We start from the raw sequence: 23,683 nt of genomic DNA, 5'->3' as shown, positions 1-23,683 counted from the left end.
GATCTTTACCAGATATAAAACTGTTTGAGAATATTTAGTCTGACATTCAGAAGTAAAGAAAAATAAAACTACCATTAATGTACCTACAGGAGCTGTGTGGACAAGCTGGAAGAGACCGTTTGGGTTCATCTTCCATTTCCTTGCATCTGTTGTCCAGAGATGGTCTGAAGGAGCCGACGTTCTCCCCACGACTAACCAGAGGGGATCAGAGGGTAAACGAGGGGTCGTACCGCCTGACTTCCAGAAGGAGGCGCTCTTTGTCTCTGAGGGCCTGAGTCAGGGCGGCCTGCACCTTGTAGAGCTGTGAATCCAGAGTCGGGATCTGCAAACAGAGCATTAAGGGATTGGCTAGCGGCAGGCGACACCTTGACCTGAAGCTGCACACAGCTCCACAAACAGGTGTAGATGCAACACCATCACCCAGTCCCGAGTACTCAGACCCCCCCACCACCCCCCACCCCCGCTGAGGTTTAAAATAAACACCGGAGTTACGACTGAAACTAGACGTAGGTTCAACCCTACAGATCAGAGAAATGAGCGTCAAACTCACAACTGTGAAGCTTTAAAGAGAACACACACACTTTGACAACTAGCCACCAAATTCACTTTTTATTCATTATTATTAAATAAGGGGTACCGTGTGTTAGATTTAGGATCTGGAACAATCTGCAGATGAATAAAACAACTCTGACTCTGCAATAATGTGACAGTCACACAAAAGCCTTGTTTGTCCAGTTTTATGATTTTCGTTTGTGGTTTCATGGATTACCAAAAGGCAGAGTCAGAAAGGGCTTAAGAAGAGAGGATTATATTCAACAAAACGTGTTTTAAAAAAAAAAACATTTCCTGAAAAGATCAGACGGTTTCAGCCCAGCTGAGACAATTAACAAATAATCGTATCACATCATAGCTACAATCGCTGTAACCATGTTTGGAGGACGTCTTTAATTAGGGGCAAAACCACAGTAGCAGAAAAACTCGCTCTCCTACCTCACTGAGGTGTTGGACTGGGCTGAAGCTGTTGCAACCAGCCGAACCAGACACACGTTCCACCACAGGAACATCTGCTGAGGGTTGAAGGTCAGCTACAGTCAGAAAGGAAACAACCATGACCTCCTGTCTGCAGATCTGAGACCTCCGATGCAGCTAAGTCACCCTACTCACTTTTGACCCTCATTAGGCCATCATCACTTCGCTCAAGGAGCAGCTGGTCGATAACAAACTTAGCTGGGACCGGTTGAGGAGCTGTGGGGTAGATTCTGGGACCGTCATCCTAGGGAAAAGAAAATGGAGTCAGGAAAACCAGTCAGCAGTCTGATCGGTGGAGGTCAGAACATCAAACTATTGGGATATGACTGACTCACCTTCAAGGTGATGGTGACGTTTTGTAAGTGCAGCCTCATTGGCTGGCCATCCACGCTGAACTCATCCTCTAGGAACGGGCTGATGCTGGCCACCGTTGAGGCTAATAACTCCACCTGGCAGTCCTGAACTCTTGCATCCAGGAACCCAGACGACTCGGCCAGAGCAGAGCGCCGAGCAGCAGACGGACCCGCTTCTGCTCGCATGAGAAACGCTGGAGAGTCCCTGTTCCGCTGCAGGTCCTTGACAAAGACCCGGTCCCCAGGAGCTGCAGAAACATAAATGCACCAGATCCAGCCCAGGTTTAGGGTAAAGCAAATATTTCATAATACGGGAGCAGCTTTCTGGTTTATGCAGAATAATACGGTTTGTTCTCTTCACTAACCCGATTTCCGACACAAAACATGCGTAACCTTCAAGAAAAAGTCAGCGATTAAAGAGAAAAGAAGATGCACGTTAACCTGCTCACATGCTTTTATTTCTCTAGAATGAATTATTTCTCAGAGGTTGAGAATTGATACGTTTTAGTCGACAGGTTCAGATTGTTCCAGGCGAATCCCAGAATGTAAAGCTTGTTAATGCGAGTGTGTGTGTGTGTGTGTAATTAAGGGGTAGAGATGGACTGAATATAAACCGTAGGACTCTTTTTACCTTGTGCGAGACCAGCCAGAACATCGGCCTGCCTGACGTTACCCATCTGCACGGGGGTCAGACTCTGAGCCTGAACAGCCACTAGCTGGTCCTCTCCGTGAAGCTCCAGGGTACAAGCTGTTCCACTCAGAACCAGCAGCAACACTGAGGACTGGAGAACATCTCGTCACATTTCTGTTCCCATTAGAAAGAGAATAGCAAGTTATCCAACTGCTGTGAGCTCTGTGACAGCAGTAGCTCACCATGTCCTGGAACACGTCCTCCGTACTCTGGGAGGGGGAGCTGCTCAGATCAGCTGATGAGCCTCCCTCCGTTCCCGGCGCTGGGCTGCCTCGGCTGCCTGCAGGCGTGTTGTTGGGACGTGAGGACTCTATTCCTGATTCTGAAAACGTCACACAATCTCGTTTGCGTTGCTCAGAGGCGTTTCCATTCACACTTGGCAGCATTTACACACCTGAGTCCATGAGAACCTCAAAGTTGTCGCTGAAATCACTACCAACAGACAGATTTTCATCAGGCAGGCTGCCATCCAAGATGGCGCTGTCGAAGGATTGCTGGGAATGTAACTGGCTGATGGTGTGGGGGGGTGTAGAAAGATAGGATTCTTCTGAATGCTGAATCAGTTCCCTGTGAACACATACTGGGTCATTAGGATGGAGGGCATGACTTCACACACCCAAACGCTCCAGCAGAGGAGAACCCACCTGGTCTGGGCACTGAACAGTTTGCTCATGCCTGAACCACGGCTCAGCATGCTGAATGCGTCTTTTGTTATGGAGAACGCCCCCTTGGTCAGGTCCAGAGAGGCACTAATGGCATCTTTGGTGACGTCCTTGGTGACAGTGATTGCACTGGACAGCTCTCCCTCCAGGCTGAAGGTTGAAGGTTCTCTGGAGATGACAGGAGAGGCTCCAGGTGAGAGGGGAGGCGAGAGCCCGCTGGTGTCCTCCTTTGCTGTCACTTTGCTTACCAGCTCCTCCTCCACAGCCTCATACGCCACCTCCACCATGCCATCTTGTTCATCAATCACTGTGACAGCTGTAGTGATGGAGGAGAGGCTGTTTTCTAACCCGCCGTCCTCCAGGACCACGTCAACAGAGAAGTGGGCTGGCGAGAGGTCCGAGTCTGATATGCTGGGACTGTCTGTTTCTGGGGAGTGAGGGATCTCTTCTTCTGGCTCAGATGAAGCTGGTGGCAAAAGCAGACCCAACTCCACAGAGTCCACGAGCAGAGCCAGACAAACCGTGGGTGCTTTTGTCTTCTTACCACAAGCCTGTTTAATGCCTCGCAGATCCTGGCTCAGCTCTGCACCCAGCCGGGCCATGGCGTCCTTCATCCTCAGCAGGGCGACATACTGATAGTGATTGAGCCACATCTTCAGCGGGGTGATGGTGTGGGCCAGGAAGTGAAAAGAGGCGAGAGAAGCTTCGTGTCGACGAGGTTCCTGTTCTGAGAAGTTGTGGTTGGCTCCATCGGGACTATGGGCGGGAGGCAGCGTTTCACCTCTGCGTTGACCCGGCTGACACATCCACACAGACATGGCAAAGGGCTCGATAAAAGGTTGGGTTCTTCCTTTGGGGAATCTCCTCGCTCCATCAAAGCCTAGAGTAACACGGGACATGCTCAGACCCCAGACATCCTGAGAGCGTAGCTGCTTCATGTTCTGCTGGGGTTCTGCTTCCTGGGAGTGCTGAAGGAACGTGGAAGGAATGGGATGGAAAGTATTCAGATCTCTGGGGTATGGACAAGGAGGTTCAGGCTGGAAGAAAGGGCTGCTGGCGAAATTCTCACAGGCGCTGCTGAGGTCTGATCTGGAGCCATGAGGGCAGTGGCGGGTGTTGCTTAGGACCATCTGGGGTACGATAACAGAGAGGGACTGCGGACGCTCTGGATGGTCCAGAATAGATGAATCCAGGGGAATGATCACCTAGAAAAAGGAACAACATCTTTTTTATGAAGACTCAAAGCAAGTCTAGAGATAGAGAAAAACAACCAGGGCCGAGTGTTCACCTTAAGCTGAGCTGCATCCAGACGGAGGTCCACATGCTCTTCAGGCTTACCACTGTCTTGCAAATGGTAAAAAGCTTTGACCTGGTCCAAAGTATGCAGAAGACCTCTGGAGAACAGATTGATCCACAGCATGCTGGCTGGGTCTACACAAAGTTGGAGGCCGTTTAACTGGGCGTACAGGCTTGAAGTTGGCACTGGGAGAAGGAAACAGCAACATACATCAGTCAGAGACACAAAAACAGTCCCGATCATCATTACTCAGTGTGTTTACATGCGCATCTAAGTTGATCAAGTTCCATCTAAAGTAATAAACTGGGAGCCTTTATCCTGGTTTACACGCAAGTTAGAAGACTGAGCCCTCAAAAGAAGTCTGTTCCATTCCGGTACAGTAGGTGGCGACATGCACCCTTTTGTGTCTGCCTTCTTCTGTTTAGCTTATAGCAACACAAATGGTAAACAAAGGCCCAATCTCAATACTCGCACTTCCACCCTTGCGCCCTTCAATTGCGAGATCCCGACCAGGGGTGCGAGTGCGTAGGGTGTCCCAATTCTCAAGTGCGGAAGTCACGCCCCTTTTGCACCCTTGATCCGCACTTCACCCAAGTATGCAGCGATACGGACTTGGGTGTAGCGCCAATGCCCTATACACTGGCACTACTTGGTTGCTGTTACGGGTGGTCTTTACGTGTGCTTAAAGAAATGCAGCTTGAGTTTATTTCTGATGATGTTTATTATGTTGTCTTGTTCCAAAATGTCCATGATCCATTTACAGCAGTTAAAGTGGGTTTCAGTGAATGCGTTACTTGCCCCAATGACAGTCCGCAGAGTCCTTTACACACAGCCACAGTCCTCGCCACACAGTAAAAAAAACTGTTTGTCCCATCCAGCAACACCTGAGTCCAATCTGTGTTGGCTTAAGTAGACTGGTGCTTCCACAAGCAATTAACCAATAACATGAGGCAAAGCCTCCTCTCAAGTGCGTAAAAAGAAATGACACATATGGCTCCTACATTGGGTGATGGGTATTAACCACAATCCATTGCCATTGCTACGGGAGAAACGGCTCTTTCTGAAAATATGTATTTTCTAATGAAAGTAGTTAATTTTAGGATGATTAGTTGATGCTCTGAATGCTTTCGACAAAGCAGCAATGAATGTAAATTTATTTCAAATAATTGTTTGGTTGTTTGAAAGTTGTTAATAAAGGTTTTTCTAAAGAACATCACAGCGACCAGCATCCCGACATGCTTTGCGGTCGATGACGCAATGCTCCCCGTCTCAATTCGGCAACTATTTGCACACTTGTGTACTATGCACTCGAAGCCTTACAGCGCACTCGAAGCCTTACAGCGCACTTTCTCCAAGTGCACTTTGCCGAAGACCGCAGGACACGGTGCGAGTATTGAGATTGGGCCAAACGCTGGTGGGAGTGACGCAGATGAAGGTAAAACATGGTATGCACAATGGCCGAAGGAATGGACAACAGCATCGCTGCAGCACAGCTGATTTGGTGCTTCAGCACAATTAGGACCAGTTCGCTTTCAGCAAGACTAACACTTTAACACGCATTTAAGAACACAACGTCAGCCTATTTAGGGCAACAATTCAGGTTTCTGATGCACATGAAAACGCACCGAGTGACTAAACAGTAAAAAACAAACAAGGAAATTCTAGTTTTACTGAGCAGATTGTTAACCATCAACTCTTATACGAGCTATTCAATCAGATGTGGAAGGTCTCTCTACAATGTAATCAACACAAGTCAAGTATCTGATTACTGTAACGTTAAAGAGCAAGTCACCCCGTACAAGAAGCGTACTTCACTCCCACTTCATGTTTGAAAAATGCAACAAATGCTGTTGCCTAGCAGACCGAGAGGGTGGAGCCACTAACAAATACACACACTCACGACATTGTGACATCATAATGTACCAGTTTACATCATAGCATACCTCTTAGCCAATAGCGGTGGCAGATTTAAATTCAAATGCAGTGAAGAGTTTTTACCTGACAACGGCACAACACTGACAGTTTCAGGCAGAAAATTTTTATTTTAACTAAAACGCACTAAAGTGCAAAACTATTGACTACACGTGTCTGCAGCACGATTAGACACGCATTTATATAGTTTATCAGAAAAAAAAGTTGATTTGGGGGTGACTTGCTCTTTAACTAACTCTTCCAAAATAAATACAAGCTGACAAAATCTAGATCAGATTATGTGGAATTCATTCATGCACTTATTTCCTTCTACAAACCAAAACACAACAAGAAGTACAGCAAAGAACTGAGCTTGGACGTACCTGGCACACCTGAGTTGTCTGGAAAGTAGTACTCAGTAAACTGCAGGTGAACTGCCGGTACCTTATCAGGCAGACGCAGAGCTTTCCGGTTACAGGACATTAAAGAATGAGGTTTCTTGTTCTGACGGCCCCTTGTAGACACCTGAGTGTGTGGAAAGCAGGACAGGGATGGACATGTCATTACAATTGGACGTAGGGATGTGAATCTTAGAGCAACTCACGATTTGATTCGATTCAGATTCTTGGGGTGCCGATTCGATTCAGAATCGATTCTCAATTTAAATCGATTCACAATCAGTATTAACAAAGAAGGTCCGCTCCAGGATGAACCACTTTGTTGTACAAGTTAGTTAAAGCTATGGGACGTTTGTATTTGACTTTAAACTGGTCTTGCTCCAAAAACGCTAATTTACATGTAAAATAAAGCGATTCTAAAACTGTAAACAGAAACAATCTTTTGACCAAAAGGCAACGTTTATTTTTGCTTACCTTGTAAAATATAACAAATCTGTAGTTACCCAACAGTGGCTTTGAAAGTAATACGATCAAATACTTTTCAAGTAAGTGTAGAAACAAGTTACATGAGTAATCCTGAGTACTCACTTATCAACTTAGAAAATAAATATGAGAATATCTCAAATTTCTGAATATGGAAAAAATTACATTCAATACACTGTCAGCAGATTCAAACATAAATCATCTCAATTTATGGGACCACAAAAGTAAACGGAGTACTGACTCTCCTAACAAAGATCAAAAAAGTGCATCTCAGACCTGCAACACGCCAAATATTTGAGTTCTTGGAATTGATTCTGAATCTTTATAAATAAGAATCCCGATTCAGACTTTAAATCAATTTTTTTCAGCACCTCTAATTGGACGTCTTCTCACTCATCTGTGTCAGAGAGGAGACCGAAAACAGAACCACCAGAATGAGACAACAGATGACTTCCTATTAGAAACTGTAGGTGGAAACCAGGAATTCACAGAGTTTTGTTTTTGTGGGGGAGTAACTCTTCATTTATCAAACAGGGAACTAAGCATGACTTAGACTTGTGATCACCCTTAAAATATCAGGTTGCTTCATGGTGAAACCTGTGAAGTATCCCCCTGAGGAAATTCAGAGTCAGGCTAATCTTGTTTAATGGTTTAGCTCACGAGCGGTTTCAGAGGACATAAGAATGGATAATTAGGGTTTTTTTTTCCTCTGGTGTATTTTACAGGTGTGTGATATAATTAACAGAATAAACAGAAATGATAACCTAGACGTTACTATTATGAGAAAAGTACTTCCTCTTTTTCACCAAGTTCACCAGAAACTCAACTGCGTACCCAGCAGCCTTTACACATGAGCGCATCACATCAGATCAAGCAAAACCGATACCTGGTTCGAAGTAAACGGGGTTTTTTTTTACGCGTAAGCCCTTTCGGGTGAGAAGACTGCTGACTGGGCGAGCCTTTTTCTGGAGACTGCACATTTTTAAAAGAAAATACTACAATACTATTTCACGATGTAACCCCAGATCCCCAGCAAAGCGTCATGAGCCACAGCTTTACTGCGAGACTACGTCAGGTGCAAGACTCCAAAAAGTGGATTTTAATTTTACAGCTATAAGCCTTCATTCTCAAACTTTTACTCTCGGATTAGCGGCAATGATTACAAAACCATCCAACTGTCAGCATGAGCTCTAACCTCCTCAGAGACACTGTCTGATCGCTTCCACTGAGAAATTGTTAAAGGGCCTTTATTTGGGGTGTTTCTACTAGAACAGGACAAGAAAATCAGACTGAGGGGAAAACTTGCCTGGTGAATGTCCACATCGTCCATTCTGATCACCACACAGCTGGACCGAAGCCTCTTAAGGGATGGATTTAAGGTCGCTGTCGCTGAGCATCGCTTGCTTGCCTGGTCTTTGTCGGATGAGTTCAGCTTGGGACTGGACTGTCCATCTAAAGCATCAACACAGATGGGTAATCTACTAAATTAAATCCCACTGATATCTTAAACCTATGCACTGAGACAGACATACAGCTGCTGAGTTTCTGTTTGTATCGATGTAACAGAGTTCTTTAAAAGTGACACTTCTGTAAAGTTCACGATAAAAACGACAAAGCAGAAATCACTTTTTAATGAAAAGGTACGATCTGAGTTTTGGGATGGCCACCAACAAATTAAATGTTGTCAAAAAAAGTAAATAAACTGGAATAGACACTAAAATGTGGAAAAAACTCATACAATCCAGCGCTAGTCCTAGCTATATACATAACTTCATGGTCAAACGTCACCTCTGCACGTCCCTCACCTTAGAGCACACAACACCTGTGTGAATGAAACACTCAGAGGAGAGCTGCTGAACAGGAAGAGATGCTAGCTGAGCTGTCTGGTGTCATGGCTATGTTTGCAAATCTCACATAAAGAGCTGTTTCTGTTCAGAGTCTGGTTCTGCTCTTGTTGGAGAACATTTAGGAGTTATTGTCTGGAAACACAGCTAAGTCTCAACTCTCTTGTTTACGTGAGAATGAGCGTGAGTGTCGCCGTGTGCAGGTAGAGGATGGAGTTCGGTTATGTTGTTGGTGCAGAATCCCCAGATCCTCGGTAACGCTGAGCTGCTGCGATTTTATAGTTAAGAATAAACCACGGCCTTGTTTTTCACTACAAAAACACCACATGCTACACATGCTAGCACACTAAATTAGGGGTGGCATAAAGTGAGTGGGAAGAGGTCCAGTTCAGAGTGCTGGAAATGTTTCCCATGGCAGCTCAGCAGAACTGCATGTTTGCATGTGTGTGCGTGTGTGTTAGCCTGGCAAGCCAGACTAAATAAATATATTTATCTCTCTCGGCTCTCGGTTGTGGGGCGGGTTCTACCGTTGTCTTTCAAATGATCTCCGCATTCCACTGGACAATGAATGTGACATACTCTTGTTTCACTCTGTTGCATCATCCCACCCACCAGGCATATAGAGTGCCCTGATTGGCCCACAAAGCGGATAAAGCTCTGTGATTTGTTCACTAAGCAGATAGAGCACTATGATTGATCCACCATTATGGACCAATCACAGCTCTTTATGTGTTTGAACCCCCTCTAGAGAGCTGTGATTGGCTAGCCAGAGTCCTGGTAGGAGCTGCTGAGGTTGCAATGGAGCGTGCCTAGACCAAACTTTGCAAAGCAAGAATTTGGTCTGGTTCACTAGGCTACGTGTGCGTGTGTGTGTGTGTGTCGTGAGCAGATATTGTACCATGTTCTGCAGCCATCAGATTCTGTGACTGTAGGGAGCCTGATGAAGGCGGTCAGACTTTTTCTGAGATGGAATATTGCACCTTTAATAAAACCGGAGTATCAGCAAAGCTTCAGACCCACTTTTATCTACAGGCCATTTTTCCATCAGCTTTAACCAAATAACACGGAGACATAGTTTACCAAGTTGTCATGGAGACAGAGCTGATAAGGTGGGCTAAAACTGAAAAGTGACATCAGGTGGGGAGATGTAATGTAATAAAGCTAAAAGGCTGAGAGAAAACCTACTAAATGACTTGTTTATTGGAATAAGAACCACATGAAGTCCTACTTTGGGCCGTCTTTGCTGGGGACTCCTTGGCTGATGGAGGACCCTCAGCATGCGGTCCAGGAAACCCACAGGCCTCAGCTCTTCTCTGGTACTCTTGCAGCAGCCTCGCAGTCCACTGGGCCTGCGCCTCCATGGCTCCACTGTGGCGTTCCCAGTGTCGACATCCATCAGCTGAACCAGAACAACAACCACACACCCAGTCAGTGTTCCATATTCTGATTTATGATGGAAATCTGACATTCGAAATAATCGGGAACACATTGCATGCTAAGACAGTATTTAATGTGTTGCAATGTTAAAATAAAAATAAATCATTTTATGTTTGTTTTTTACCTAAATGTAATTTCATAACAATTTTCTTAATTTTATATTTTATCTGAAGGCTGTGTGATAATTCTCATCCTTTAAAATGTTATATATGTGTATGTAATCCTGCACCGTGACCTTATTCTTATTAAATACATATAAATATAGACTTAAAATCCCACCGACTGTGCTCCCTCGTGCCTTTAAGTCTTGAATGGATGTTGTTACAGAGGGAGAGCACGGCCGGAGGGTGTGTGTGTGTGTGTGTGTGTGTGTGGGTAAATTAAAGAGAGAGGGAGCCCGTGATCGTCCTCACCAGGTCTGTGACTGGGATAGTAGTCAAAGCCCAGCTTCCTGAAGGTCAGCTGCATGGCACCCTGCAGGCCCGGCGGGGGAGGCTCATCTATTCAGTCACATGATAATTGTTTAAAACCTGCTCGACAGTAATAATCCTTCAAATACCAAACATTTTTCTGGGTTTTGGGACACAACTTTAGCACATGTAGCTGTTTATTTAGGACAATCCCACCTTCATCCAGTGAAGACGTGTCGTTGCATATGTGTAAGTCCAGGCGTGATATGAAGGTGTGGTAGGAAGACTCTTTGACATCGTGGAGATCAAAGTATTGACTTATGTTGTTGGTGGTGGTGGTGCTTGTGGATGAAGGTGCAGGTTCTGTCCACTGGCTATGAATGCTGGGAGATGGCGGAGCCGTCTATGACCACAGACACGACACACACACAACAATGACTGATTATTTTATAGAAATCAAGAAAACACGATGCTGTGAAACAAATATTTAGATCAAACTTCAGTTTGAACCTATACACACATCATTTCCACAAACTTTGTTGTCGCTCAAATGAAGCTTTTTAAATTTTAAATCTACCATTTGAACATAAATCGGAGTGTTTGGCGGAGACCACACCTGCAAGGATTCAGCCGTCATGCTTTTCCTCTGCTGTGCGGACCTCTCCATGGCCTCGCTGAGCGATTTGGCATAATGAATAATGGCTTTGAGCTGAGAGTCTGTCAACACCCACAGCAGGTCATCCAGAATGAAAAGCAGCTTGGAAGCCAGCACGTTACAGTCCTTTATCTAAACAGAACAAAGTCAGACAAACTTGTGAAAAGGCATGGCTCATGGTGTCATCAGCCCCCTCTCCTCATCATGTCCTTACTCTGCGTTTCAGAGCGATGTGGATGCGCCCCTGGTTGGTGATGAGGCGTAGCGGCGTGCTACTGAGGTCCTGATTATCGCTCTCGATGGCGTCTGCCTCGATTCGCAGTGTCTGCCAGTTAATTTCTTTGAATGTCAACACCTGAAGCAGCAATCATATCAGATCTTCAAACTACAATCAGTAGCACCAAGCAGCAAGAGCTGTTGTGTTCCTACGGTTAGGTGGAGCGGAAAACAAGAGAAGCAGCACACACATTTCTGTTTTAAGTGGATTACACACCCTCAGTCCTGCTGGGTAACGTCCCCTCCGCTAATGAACACATCTGACTCCATTAAATGAGTTACTGCCGGGGTAATAAGAGGAGCGGTGTATTCCGTTGGACGCGACTATCACAGTGTTCTTAAAGCGCCGTACCTCTCCTCTCTTGGGGTCGGTGATGCGGGTGTATCGGAGGTCGCTGCGTTGCCACTTGGGGTTGAGGCTGTTGCCCTGCAGCTGCCAAAGCTCAAAAGAGGCGTGGAAGGCTCGAGCCTGCACCTTTATGGTGATGGTGTTGATCCTGACGGACATGCCCTCCACCACTTTCTCAGCAAAGCCGTACTCACTGCAACACAAATGGACATGCGAACTGAACATCCGATTCGTTACGGTTTTGTCTCTACCGGAGGTGTCCGAGTTTACCTCTGGCCTGCTGTTATGGCGATGGGAGAGGGCCCGTTGGGAGGACGCGGCTCTTCACACGTCCTCATCTCAACTTCCACCTTATCCAAGAACTGCACAGGGCACATCAAATACACGTGGGCATGCAGGACTAAAAGCCTAATACTTACTAATAATAGCATGAAAAATGTTAGCAAATGGCTGAAACCACAAACATTACACAGAATGACTCACTAAATCACTAAAACCAGGGGAGATTAATCAATCCCAGTAGCACCAGTCTTACCAGACAAATGGGGCTTGTTTTCAGCTTTGTCCATTGTATCTGAAAAGACAACAGGGTCACCAGTGTTACTCTCAACCCCTCCACTCCACTGAGCACAGCGGCACGGCACGGAGGCAGACAAACACGGTTTACTCCTTAACGGGCTGTTTCATAAAATGTTACTGTTTTCTTTCTTTGCTACCTGGTCACTATTCCAAAAGGTTTTAAAAATTGCTAGCGTGTACCATATTCCACCTGAGCCCAGGCTACAAAAAAAAAAAAGAGGAACAACATTTTTTACGTAAAACCCATCCTGTGGTTTAGGAGATAATCATCTGTTAGCCTCCGTTCTGAAGCCTGCTGCAGCACAAGCATCTATCACTATACACCAGCATCATCTCCCATACGTTTATACACTCAGTGTTACTGTTCTTGGTGTAAAACTTTCATGAGCCTTTCCTGGCACCAGAACTGTTCTTTAGCTCCATTTCTGACTGTGTTTGTCCATTCTTCACCTTGGAGGTTGGCTCAGATTTTCGCTGATGAATAATTATTGCAAAGCGTGACCAAATATCACTGGAAACGAGCTGCCAGAGGACCTCAGGGCCGCAGAGAACGTTCATGTTTTTAAGTCCAGGCTCAAGACCCATCTTTTTAGGCTAGCTTTTATCTAAATATTTTCCAGTTTTATTTCTCGTTTTACATGATTACATTTTATTACTTGCTTTGCATGTTTTATATGATTATATTTTAGCACTGTTTAATTATTTAATATTATTATTTTACTGTCTATATGATTTTATTTATTACTTATTTTCTAACTTTAGTCATTTATATTAGCTCTTTATTATATTTTTACTCATTTTAATCCAGTGTTTCCTCTGTAGGGGCCCTCTGCCCCGGGAGCGGTCGACTGTAGCTTCCTGGGTGCTCTATAGGTGGGGGTCTATGCTCCCCCTCCACTGAGCGCCCTGACTTAGTGTGGAAGACCTGATGCTGCCGGGGCAGACGGCTCCTCTGATGGCGTTTCCTTGCGTTACCTTACTTGGCTCATCTGGACTCAGCCAAATATAATTTTTACTTGTGTGTGTGTGTGTGTCTGTGTGTGTGTGTGTGCTTGCATATGTCTGTTAATGTTTTTAACCTGTTATGGGAATCTGGGGTCATTTTGTAAAGCACTTTGTTTGAAAAGCGCTTTATAAATAAATTTGATTGATTGATTGGAACTAAATACAAACACCAAATAATCGCAGATCATATTTGCTTCCTGATCTGAAGCTGATTTCAAACATGCAGTCTTATTTGGGACTGTTAGGGAACACAAACAGCCACCATGACAGCTCTGCGTTCATCTGCCAGCATATCTGAGGATCACCCCATCCTCTGGCCTTTCATGTCTCTCTGAATCACGGCTCGCCCGTCCTTTACTAAAGACCAGCGGTAGTCTGGAGAATCCTAGCAGGGCTCATCTCTGTGATTCTGCACCGCTCATTTCCTCTGCAAACGCGCAGAGTCAAGATAAACGCACAAGGAGAGGGCTCTGAGAATGAACTGTGACACAATAAAGTGAACGATTTATGTAGCTGATGTGCACCAGCTCAGAGATTTTTGCAGACTTCCACTTGAGCTGAGCTACACAACTGGGTTACATGAGCCGATGACGATGACGCACCCTGATGGCAGCCTTGTTGCAGAAGACCCGAGTGACAGCCAGCCAAGTGGGAAGATCAAGCATGTTCTGTAGGACTTCCTCATCCAGCTCCAGGTTGGACAGCTGCCCTTCTCCTTTCAGCGTACTCAGGTTGATCTTGTCTGGGGAAAGGTTCTTAGTAAACCTGAAGAAAATAAAAACCTTTGTAAACAAATGTGATGCAACCAACGCGCTGGTTTTATAATCTAAAAGTCAGAAATACCCTGAAGCACAAATGAAGTGGAGACATGAGCCACAGCCGCCCAACTCTAGTAAAACTACCCTTTAAACAAGGGGATGATCCCTTTTATGGTAAATGGACTACATGTGTAAAGCGCATTCTTAGGGTTCTACAACCCCCCCAAGGCACTTCACAACACAATCAGTCACCCGCCGCTAGTGGTGAGCTACGATGTAGCCACAGCTGCCCTAGAGCACACTGATAACGGCGAGGCCTGCCGAACACTGGCGCCACCGGTCTAACCAAACACCACCAGCAGGCACGCTGGGTTAAGTGTCTTGCCCAAGGACACAACAGCAGCATTCGGGATTGAACCTGCAATATTCTGATTACTGGACAGCCCGCTCTACCTGCTGAGCTACTGCAGTTTATAATTAAAATCACAAACAGCATCAAAATTAAAACAATATTTTAAAAGGAAATTAAGTAACCATTTTTGGGTCATTTGAGGAAAAGGGTGTCTGATGAAGCGCCGGAAGCCAAAAGCGAACACAAGTGGGTCACAGCACAAAACTGGGCGATTTTATGGTCAAGTAACTGAACATCGCCGTGAAAATTCTCCGTAACATTTGGAATTTAACAGAGAAACAGCTGAGGAAATAAAACCGACTAAACTCAGCCTCGGGGAGTGACTACCAGTCGGGATAGCAATACAGCAAAGTAACGGCTTTGACATCGGTCTGATGAATCAAAGCTAAATAAACATTTTTCTGCACATAAATCTTATCTTTGGTATTGGAGGAATCCGGTACAACTGCTCTCTAGAGTAAACCAGCAGCACATACCGATGAACCTGTTCAAGCCAGCGTTCCCGTGTCTAACACAATTTATTACACGTTTCAACATTTTCTTCTGCTTTTTTACAGAATGTCAGAAAAAACACGTGAATAAGAAATCTGGTACTAGCTCAAACTCATTAGATCAAAGATTATAGTCTGGAGATTGTTCGCAGAATGTATTGAAGCTGTAGGGATTAGACAGGCTTAGAGGTGACAAATATTCCAGAAGTTGGAGGGGAAAAAAGAAAGAAGTCATTGTAGAAAACCTGATGGAATGGCAGGGATTATTCCTGCCTTTCTTACAGTTATCAACACAGCTCTGAGAGAGATTTTACTAACTCACAGCTCTGACACATGAACTCAACTGGTACTTCTGATCAACTTCAGCCCAAAAAGCTGCAAAACACATTTCATTACCCGCTGTCCAAACCCAGATTAGTAACCCAACAACTGCCAGAGTCTCAAATCTGGCTGTGTCAAATACTAAATAAACACAAGAGTTGTGGTGCGGTATGAAAAACGGCAGGCTTGATTATTCCTGAGAGACAGCTTCACCTAAAGAGCAGAAAGAAAAGTCAAAGGCACGAAAACATTTGCTCCTGGATGCTGAAAGCTCAAAATTGCAGAATAAAGCTTTTTTTTAATGTTAAAGCTTAAAAATGAAAATCAAATTAAAGGATGATAATTTTTGGCTGATGAATACGCATCGGCTCGTGGTTACCTTACTTTAAATATTTAAGGCACAAAAAGGCAAAGGAGAGATCGTGATCTGGATAAATAAAGCACAACACTGCGGTTAAAAATAGCCAGATGGGGCAGAGACGGAGTTGACTACATCTAGGCTGAGATGCTGCATTCACGGTCCCCGTAAAAGCTCCAAACATCATTTTTAAGTTTCTGCAATTGTAGCATAAACTAAAGGGTGGCCTATAACCATAAATGACAAACAACAGGTAAATAACGATTCGTGACGTTTAAACCATCACCAAGGTGATGGGCTAGCTCTCGCTAACACACCAAACCAAACACTTACCTAGACAAATGTTTTAGGATTTGTTTTTTAATTATCCCCGCCATTTCCGCTGGTGTCCGGTTAGAACAACGACAGTGGCTTTACTACCTGTACAGGTAAAGACTAGCTGGCGGGTACTTGCACATTTAACTGAGCGCTGGCCGTGTGCATCTTGCTAGCAGCTGGTACCTCCTCGATAAACACCGGACAGCAGCTAAACCCCCCCTCAAGGAAAAACGCAAGCTCCGACACAACAGTGCCACCTGCTGGATATAGAGTGCTAACGCACACCCCGGTGTCAAATAGAAACATTTTGTTTTTTTGCCTGTGACTTTATTCTGGTCCACCCATTGAATGAATGAACGAACGAACGAACGAACGAACGAATGAATGAATGAATGAATGAATGAATGATTCAGTCAGTCTTCTTAAGATAATGTACAATAACATTAGATACAAATACCATTTCTCACTAACATATGCTTTCATTTGTATATGGTGTCTATTTGGTATCTCATGACTGAATAGGTTTAGGCAGAAGCAATAGCTTATATAATTGCCTAACCTACTTACAAAACAATTTTTCAATTTCCCGCAATGAACCAACAACCCAAATAAAAATAAAACACAAATCCATCCATCAACATCAAATTAATACTCTTCAAAAATATTTTTACTGATAAGTTTCTTAAGAACTGAAAGAGAAGTTGCTAAATTTAATTCTATTTTAGCCTCATTCCAAAATTTTACTCCCATTACAGAGATACATCTCCTTTTCATGCCCTTTTTGACTTTTTGTAGAACAAATATACATACACCTCTTAAATGATATTTACTTTCCCTCTTTGCAAAAAACATTAGTATATTTTCTGGCAGAGCCGTTAATTTCACTCTAAACATAAATTGCATTATTTTATAATAATATAGATCTTCTAATTTCATAATCTGTGATTTTAAAAACAACGGGTCAGTATGAGCATAATTGCTCTTGTTTATAACTCGAATAGATTTCTTTTGTATTGTTTTTATTTCATGTATACATGTTTTAAAAGTTGAACCCCATATTTCTATATGCCATGTATGGTTGTATTAGTGAACAGTATATTAGACGTAAGGCCTTATGGTTTAATCACAAACCATTCAATAGTATGTGCTCATTTATTCAGTAAACAACACATTTATTACAGATGGGTTACTAAGACCATCAAGCTTGTGCCCCAGACAGGCTGGCTCCCAAAGTCAGCTCTTCCTTCTTCCATCTCAGGAGCATATAAGCCGGGTCCCATTCTGAACTAGAGATTGTTATCCACACCTTCATCTCTTCACACTTATGCCACGTTAAGCACCCTCTAGTGCCATTTTGAAATTATACACACACACACACACACACACACACACACACACACACACACACACACGCATAGAGAGAGAGAGAGAGAGAGAGAGAGAGAGAGAGAGAGAGAGAGAGAGAGAGAGAGAGAGAGAGAGAGAGAGAGAGAGAGAGAGAGAGAGAGAGAGAGAGAGAGAGAGAGGCACAGCCAAGGTGTTGAGGGGATCTGTTATAGTGACCTGATGATTTAGTCTCTGCCTTTTGCAGGTGGTGTGGTCCTGTTGGCTTCATCAGAGCGTGGTCGCCGGATCTCACTGCAGTCGTTTGCAGCCAAGTGTAAAGCAACTAGGATGAGAATCAGCTTCTCCTAATCCGAGACCATGGTCTTGAGTCGGAAAAGGGTAGAATGCCTTTTCTGGGTCAGACATGAGGTCCTGCCCCAAGTGGAGGAGTTTAAGTATCTTGGGTTTCTTGTTCACGAGTGAGGGAAAGGTGGAGCGCAAGATCAACAGTCGGACTGGTGCTGCATCTGCAGTGATGTGGGCGTTGTACCAGTCTGTTGTGGTGAAGAGAGAGCTGAGCGTGAAGGCAAAGTTCTCGATTTACCGATCGATCTACGTTCCAACCCACACCTGTAGTCACAAGCTTAGGGTAGTGACAGAAAGAATGAGATTGCGGATACAAGCGGTCAAAATAAGTTTTCTCCATAGGGTTGCTGGGGTCTTCCTTAGAGATAGGGTGAGAAGCTCTGTCATCCGTGGAGGGGCTCGGCGTAGACCCACTGATCCTCCACATTGAGAAGAGCCAGTTGAGGTGGCTCTGCATTTAGTTAGGATGCTTCCTGGACACCTACCTGGTGAGATTTTCTGGGCACGGCCAACTGGGAGAAGGCTACTGCCCCATGACCCGACCCCGAATAAGTGGCTGAAAATGGATGGATGGCCGGACATTTATATAAATATGTATACAATACAACTACAAATTATAACAGTGAAAGGGAAAAAGTCTGAGATCCTGGTTGTCTCGGTTTGAAAAGGTGGGTTTGATATTGGTTTTTGAGGAGGTGAGTGCATTTCTCTGGGTGAGAGCAAGGTACAACTCCTGAGGGTAGTGAGTTGCTCTCTTTGATTTAAAAGTACTTTTTGTGTTTGGCTAAATCGTCCCTTTATTATATCAGCAAGTTGTCATTATTCCTATTTGTGGTTGAAACGAGGAGGTCAGGCCAAATTTCAAAACAACCAAGTCGATGCTCCGCTGTAGCCAAACACTGCTGAGGTTTCAGGCAGCGCTCCAGCTGGGCTAGGTCATGTGACATGCGCACTCGGCCCTGTTGTTTGCGTTTTGTTGACAAGCTGAGGCCTCGGTGTAAATTTTGCTGAGCCTCCGTGTCTGCCAGGACGAAGACGTCATGGAGGGCATGGACCTGGACTTGGACCAGGAGCTAATGCAGAAATTCAGCTGCATGGGCACGACGGACAAAGATATCTTAATATCGGAATTTCAGAGGCTTCTCGGGTTTCAGCTTAACCCCGCTGGATGCGCCTTCTTTCTGGACATGACCAACTGGTGAGCTCGGGGACTCGTGCGGCCTGCTGTGGTGGAGGCTAGGCAGGCAGCAGCTAGCTTTCTGTGAACCAACTCCCGCCACGTAAATAAAAGACAAAGAACAATGAAAACAACGATAGCCTTTACGATGTTGAATTTTTAACGCTTAGAAATATTAAGGGAATACGACAGTTTACGACATCGTGGTAACGTAACGAGCTGAGTCAGTGTGACTCACTTGATTGACTAGCAGGGACACAGCCGAGTGCGGATTAAATGTTTATATCTGTTTAAAAGTATTTTGATAATATTCGGCTTTATGATTATGGTTCAACACATCTGAAATGCTTGTGCCGATTGTCAGATTGAATGTCTGTGGGTACGTTACCACAGGTATTACATAATCTAGCGCACCCTAGATTAGCTAAGAGCGAATGTATTTTGGCTAGTTGTGTGTGGCATTTTGGCTAGGTGTGTGTGTGTGTGTGTGTTTCGGCCGTCGACCGTTAAAAACAATCTGGTTTCGTCACAACTTGACTTCCGGTGTTATGCTGAAAAAGGTGTCCCCCCCCCGCAGACATGCAGTTTCAAGCTAGTTTTTCTTTTCAATCAATCAATCAATCAATCAAAGCTTTATTTATAAAGCGCCTTCCGCAACCCTGTCAGGATGCCCAAAGCGCTGAACATGGTACAGTTGTAAGTAATTATACTGAATAAATCAAAATAAAAGAAATTCAAATTACAAAATACAAAATACAAAATGGAAATTACAAGATAGATGAAACATTCCGGTAAAATACAAATGTGTGAAACACAATTGGATTGAGTGGATGGATTGAGTGTACCAATGAAAACTGTGGAATGGATTCAACATAATAGAGGGCCATAATCAAACATGTCCTGGAAATGAAGAGGTTTTTTCAAGATATTTTCAAGAGGTTTTCAGTAAATACCAAAGATTTGACTTATGATTGCAAACAAGTTCCCACTTGCCCATTCATTGTGTTAAATTTTATACGTAAATATTTTTTCCCGTTGAGAATATTTTAAACAAATCATTTGTTTTTGGTATGTTTGCTTCTTTTGGGTCTCGATTTAAATGGAGGATTTTTATGGAAGCCTAGCCTGCACAGATCTTCGCCTGGGAAATTCTTTTCTTTTCCCAGGATAAAATATTTTGGGGACAAATACTTATTTTTGGCTTGAGGTTTGCATTTGTAATTTTTCCCAGCCTGAATTTACTTTGGATACCTTAAGTGACATTATAGCTCTCCATAAAAGCACCCCATTAACTGGCACATGTTTAAAGGTTTTGCCTGTTTTGGTGCTGACTTGCTCAAACGCGTGTCATGAAGCTCACTAGCCTAGTGAACTAGACCAAATTCTTGCTTTGCAAAGTTTGGTCTAGGCACACTCCATTGGAACCTCAGCAGCTCCTACCAGGACTCTGGCTAGCCAATCACAGCTCTCTAGAGGGGTTTCAAACACATAAAAAGCTGTGATTGGTCCATAATGGTGGATCAATCATAGTGCTCTATCTGCTTAGTGAACAAATCACAGAGCTTATCTGCTTTGTGGGCCAATCAGGGCACTCTATATGCCTGGTGGGTGGGATGATGCAACAGAGTGAAACAAGAGTATGTCACATTCATTGTCCAGTGGAATGCGGAGATCATTTGAAAGACAACGGTAGAACCCGCCCCACAACCGAGAGCCGTCAATGAAGCATGGCCAGACTAAATAATACATTTATTAAGACTAAATAATACATTTATTTAGTCTGGCTTGCCAGGCTAGAAGCTCACCGCACAGGTGGGTTTTCAAAGGAAAACACAAACCATTAAAATAAGGGATGTAATGTACAGATTGTATTAAAATTATTTTATTATCTTCCTTGTCAGCAGTTTATAGGGTACTGTGTGGGCAATTGTTATATCAGTGATTGTGATCTTATTTAAATGATGTAATCAGGGTAATTTCAATCACTGCTAGTTTCACTGAAGCTGACAGCTCATTGTTTTCTTTTTCAGCTAATCTGACAAATTACTTCTTGCCAGTGTTTAGCAATCTCATTTAGCTGTTTTCTTCATTAGTGTTGAGGAGATGAGCTTTGTATTGATTCCCTCATCTAAATGCCAATCCTATAGAAATGCAGTTGGTTTACTTTTGTCCCAATTTCCAACATCGTCTTCATCCTGAACAGGCGTTGGAGCTGAAAGAAGCCAGATCTAACCATTGCATTGTCTTGGGCATCAAATGTCCGGGTGGAATCTAGATTCACACACAAGTCAGGGAGCACAGTCTTTTCCAAATGAGCCAATGATAACGAGATTTTGTTAATTAAACTAAGCATAAACCGTAAGTTTTCCTGTTGAGTGTTGTTGGTTGGTACTAAAGAGGTGCCACGTTGAAGTAGCCATCCCTAGTGGTAAGGTTACACATTCAGTGTTTTTCATTTGCCTAAAACTGGTCCAACATAAACAATCTGTTGTGTTTGTGTTTCAACTACTGCTAAAAAAATAATGTGTACATCAGGTTTTGGACTGATTATCTGGGTCTCTGCTTTTCCTTTGTCTCATTTAGGAATTTACAGGCTGCCATCGGAGCTTACTATGACTTTGAAAGTCCTAACGTCAGTGCACCGTGCATGTCTTTAGTGAAAGATGTGACGATCGGTGAGGGGGAATCGGTTCCTCCAGACACAACGTTCACCAAGACCTGGAGGGTACAGAACACAGGTAAACTAGCAGGTACAGAGAATTCTACGTCTCGTTGTGGAAAGAGTTTACACACAGTCGATGTATTTGTTGTGTTTTTCAGGCGCGGAGTCATGGCCTCCAGGGGTTTCTCTGAAGTATGTTGGGGGAGATCAGTTTGGTCATGTAAACATGGTGATGGTACGCCCTCTGGATCCCCAGGAAATGACAGATGTCAGTGTGCAGATGCATAGCCCGGTGTCTCCTGGCATGTACCACGGCCAGTGGAGAATGTGCACAGCCACAGGACTTTTTTATGGAGGTGAGGACAGTAACTTCACACTTTGGTAATTATTTACAGCTCACTTCTGCTACTCATAAGTGGAATTCTGTGGAAACGTGTAACCTTTTTTATGGAAGAAATTGAAAACCATAAACTTGCTTGAACTGTGAAACGGAAACAAACCCCAATGCAAAAATAAAAGCAACGGCCTAAACGCTGAAATTAGTGTTTCAAGATTTGGAAAGCACACACGTGATTGATACGTTATTATAGTCCAAGAACATTTTTACAACTGGTTTGAAGCATTCCCAAGAAGAAAACATTTGCTGTATGGCATCTAAACACCATTAATTTAAAACTCTTAGTAAAATCTGCTTTTCCTACACAGCGAGTGTGAGAAAGTGCAACAAGAAAGCTGATTAACGTCGAGCTGTTAAGTGGCACAGACCTACTGTAGGAGAGTGATGGAATCACTTTCACTTTTTTTGACAGATATAATTTGGGTGATCTTGAGCGTAGAGGTCGGAGGTCTCCTTGGGGTCACACAGCAGCTGTCCTCTTTCCAAGCCGAGTTCAACACTCAGCCTCATCGTAGCCTGGAGGGAGACTACAACCCCTTTGGATCACCAGTGAAGAGCAAGTGCCCAAACAGCAACAACAACCACTTCCACAGCAGCAGCATCGTCACAGAGGAACATTTGCAGGGAAACCCATGCCAGCTTCAGCAAGACCAGAATGGACTTTCACACAGCTCTGTTGATATAGTAGCAAATCAACTACAAAACAGTTTATCAGTAGTCTCGTGCAACCAGGTGAGATGTTCATACCGCTAAAGTAAAACCGATTATTTGAAAACCAATTTCAACATTTCAGTTTTATAATGACTGAAACTGCTGAAGTTGCATTTATTATTTCTTGTAAACTTTAAAGAATGTATTCTTCCTTACAGATACAGGAGCCTTCACCTTTTGGGAATTCTTAATCGTGGGACTTTTTACTCTAAAGGCGGACCTGAATTGACCCCCTGGAATCTGTCACACCACTTAAGCCCGGTACTCACCGTGTGGTTTTCGACTGCTTTGTGTCACACTGCGGACAGTAGAGAGGTGGCACACTACACGGGCCGAGATTTCAGTGAGCCAGACTGCACGACGCCTCGCTCTAGCAGGACATGCTCATGTCACGAGCACACACGCCGAAAAGCCTACGTCACTAAAAACCGACCCATCAACGATGAAAAGAGAGAAAAAAAAAAAAAAGCGCCACCGCTAACACTTCTTTCATTAGAGTTTGAACCGAACTCCTAACAGTGATGGTTCACATGTTCATATGTGTAGCCTCGGCTGTTGCAAATGCTACTTTCTCGTTGTACTCTCATCGTTAGTTTTTTGTGTCACTCCCTGGGTGTATTTTTATCGATCGATTGCAGACCAGGATCGTAGATTTGCTGATGCAGCTTGAAGACTGTTGGAAGCTGGATAGGGTCGTCAGAGTGCTCGATAAGCTGTCAGCGGGCTGGTCACAATGGATGCCCACAAACCTGTAAATCACCCTAATTTTCACTGTTTTTCGTCACAACGAGAAATTTTCCTACGGCGGCCGAAAAAAAACGCAGTGTGGCCCGGGCTTTAGATGAAGAAGAGGCTTCATGGTGGAGCTAAAAACACTTTATGCAAACTACGGAGTCCCTTTGAGAAGCTGGAGGCCACCGCTCCTGACGTGCAGCTGAACCAACATCCCTCTGTATGCATGCGTGAATGCTAAGTTAAACATGAGTGCAATGATTCTTTTGAGTGAA

At 44.1% G+C, this 23,683-nt stretch overlaps 2 protein-coding genes across 2 annotated transcripts; one reads left to right on the top strand and one right to left on the bottom strand.

Annotated features, from left to right (window-relative positions):
• Positions 1 to 62: 62 nt before the first annotated feature.
• Positions 63 to 16,225, bottom strand: bltp3a (bridge-like lipid transfer protein family member 3A). The gene is made up of 21 exons (XM_015968438.3): positions 16,053 to 16,225; positions 13,982 to 14,144; positions 12,331 to 12,369; positions 12,066 to 12,157; positions 11,799 to 11,988; positions 11,385 to 11,525; positions 11,132 to 11,302; positions 10,732 to 10,918; positions 10,519 to 10,605; positions 9,897 to 10,067; positions 8,131 to 8,276; positions 6,327 to 6,468; positions 4,024 to 4,217; positions 2,718 to 3,940; positions 2,468 to 2,640; positions 2,256 to 2,395; positions 2,014 to 2,164; positions 1,365 to 1,630; positions 1,165 to 1,273; positions 991 to 1,085; positions 63 to 322 (listed from the first exon to the last, which is right to left on the bottom strand). The coding sequence occupies exons 1-21, from the start codon at positions 16,094 to 16,096 to the stop codon at positions 206 to 208; spliced, it is 4,041 nt and encodes a 1,346-aa protein (XP_015823924.3). The 5' UTR covers positions 16,097 to 16,225; the 3' UTR covers positions 63 to 205.
• Positions 16,226 to 18,658: 2,433 nt separating this feature from the next.
• On the top strand, positions 18,659 to 23,144 carry LOC107391250 (inflammation and lipid regulator with UBA-like and NBR1-like domains). Its single transcript, XM_015968443.3, has 5 exons — positions 18,659 to 18,927; positions 21,490 to 21,644; positions 21,727 to 21,924; positions 22,378 to 22,697; positions 22,835 to 23,144. The coding sequence occupies exons 1-5, from the start codon at positions 18,770 to 18,772 to the stop codon at positions 22,865 to 22,867; spliced, it is 864 nt and encodes a 287-aa protein (XP_015823929.1). The 5' UTR covers positions 18,659 to 18,769; the 3' UTR covers positions 22,868 to 23,144.
• The last annotated feature ends 539 nt before the right edge of the window (positions 23,145 to 23,683 follow it).

The sequence above is a fragment of the Nothobranchius furzeri genome, chromosome 15 (genome assembly GCF_043380555.1).
Source record: "Nothobranchius furzeri strain GRZ-AD chromosome 15, NfurGRZ-RIMD1, whole genome shotgun sequence".
NCBI lineage: Eukaryota > Metazoa > Chordata > Actinopteri > Cyprinodontiformes > Nothobranchiidae > Nothobranchius > Nothobranchius furzeri.
The sequence above is the reverse complement of the archived record's forward strand: the minus strand, read 5'-3'. Positions and strand labels throughout refer to the sequence as shown.

Bases quoted from the DNA above. Each gene is read 5' to 3' on its own strand.
- LOC107391250 (XM_015968443.3), top strand. From the start codon at position 18,770: ATGGAGGGCATGGACCTGGACTTGGACCAGGAGCTAATGCAGAAATTC. The intron at 18,928-21,489 runs GTGAGCTCGGGG...TGTCTCATTTAG, and splicing joins TTTCTGGACATGACCAACTG to GAATTTACAGGCTGCCATCG. The intron at 21,645-21,726 runs GTAAACTAGCAG...TGTGTTTTTCAG, and splicing joins CTGGAGGGTACAGAACACAG to GCGCGGAGTCATGGCCTCCA.
- bltp3a (XM_015968438.3), bottom strand. From the start codon at position 16,096: ATGGCGGGGATAATTAAAAAACAAATCCTAAAACATTTGTCTAG. The intron at 10,606-10,731 runs GTGGGATTGTCC...GTGACTGAATAG, and splicing joins CACGTCTTCACTGGATGAAG to ATGAGCCTCCCCCGCCGGGC. The intron at 10,068-10,518 runs GTGAGGACGATC...GTTCTGGTTCAG, and splicing joins CTATCCCAGTCACAGACCTG to CTGATGGATGTCGACACTGG.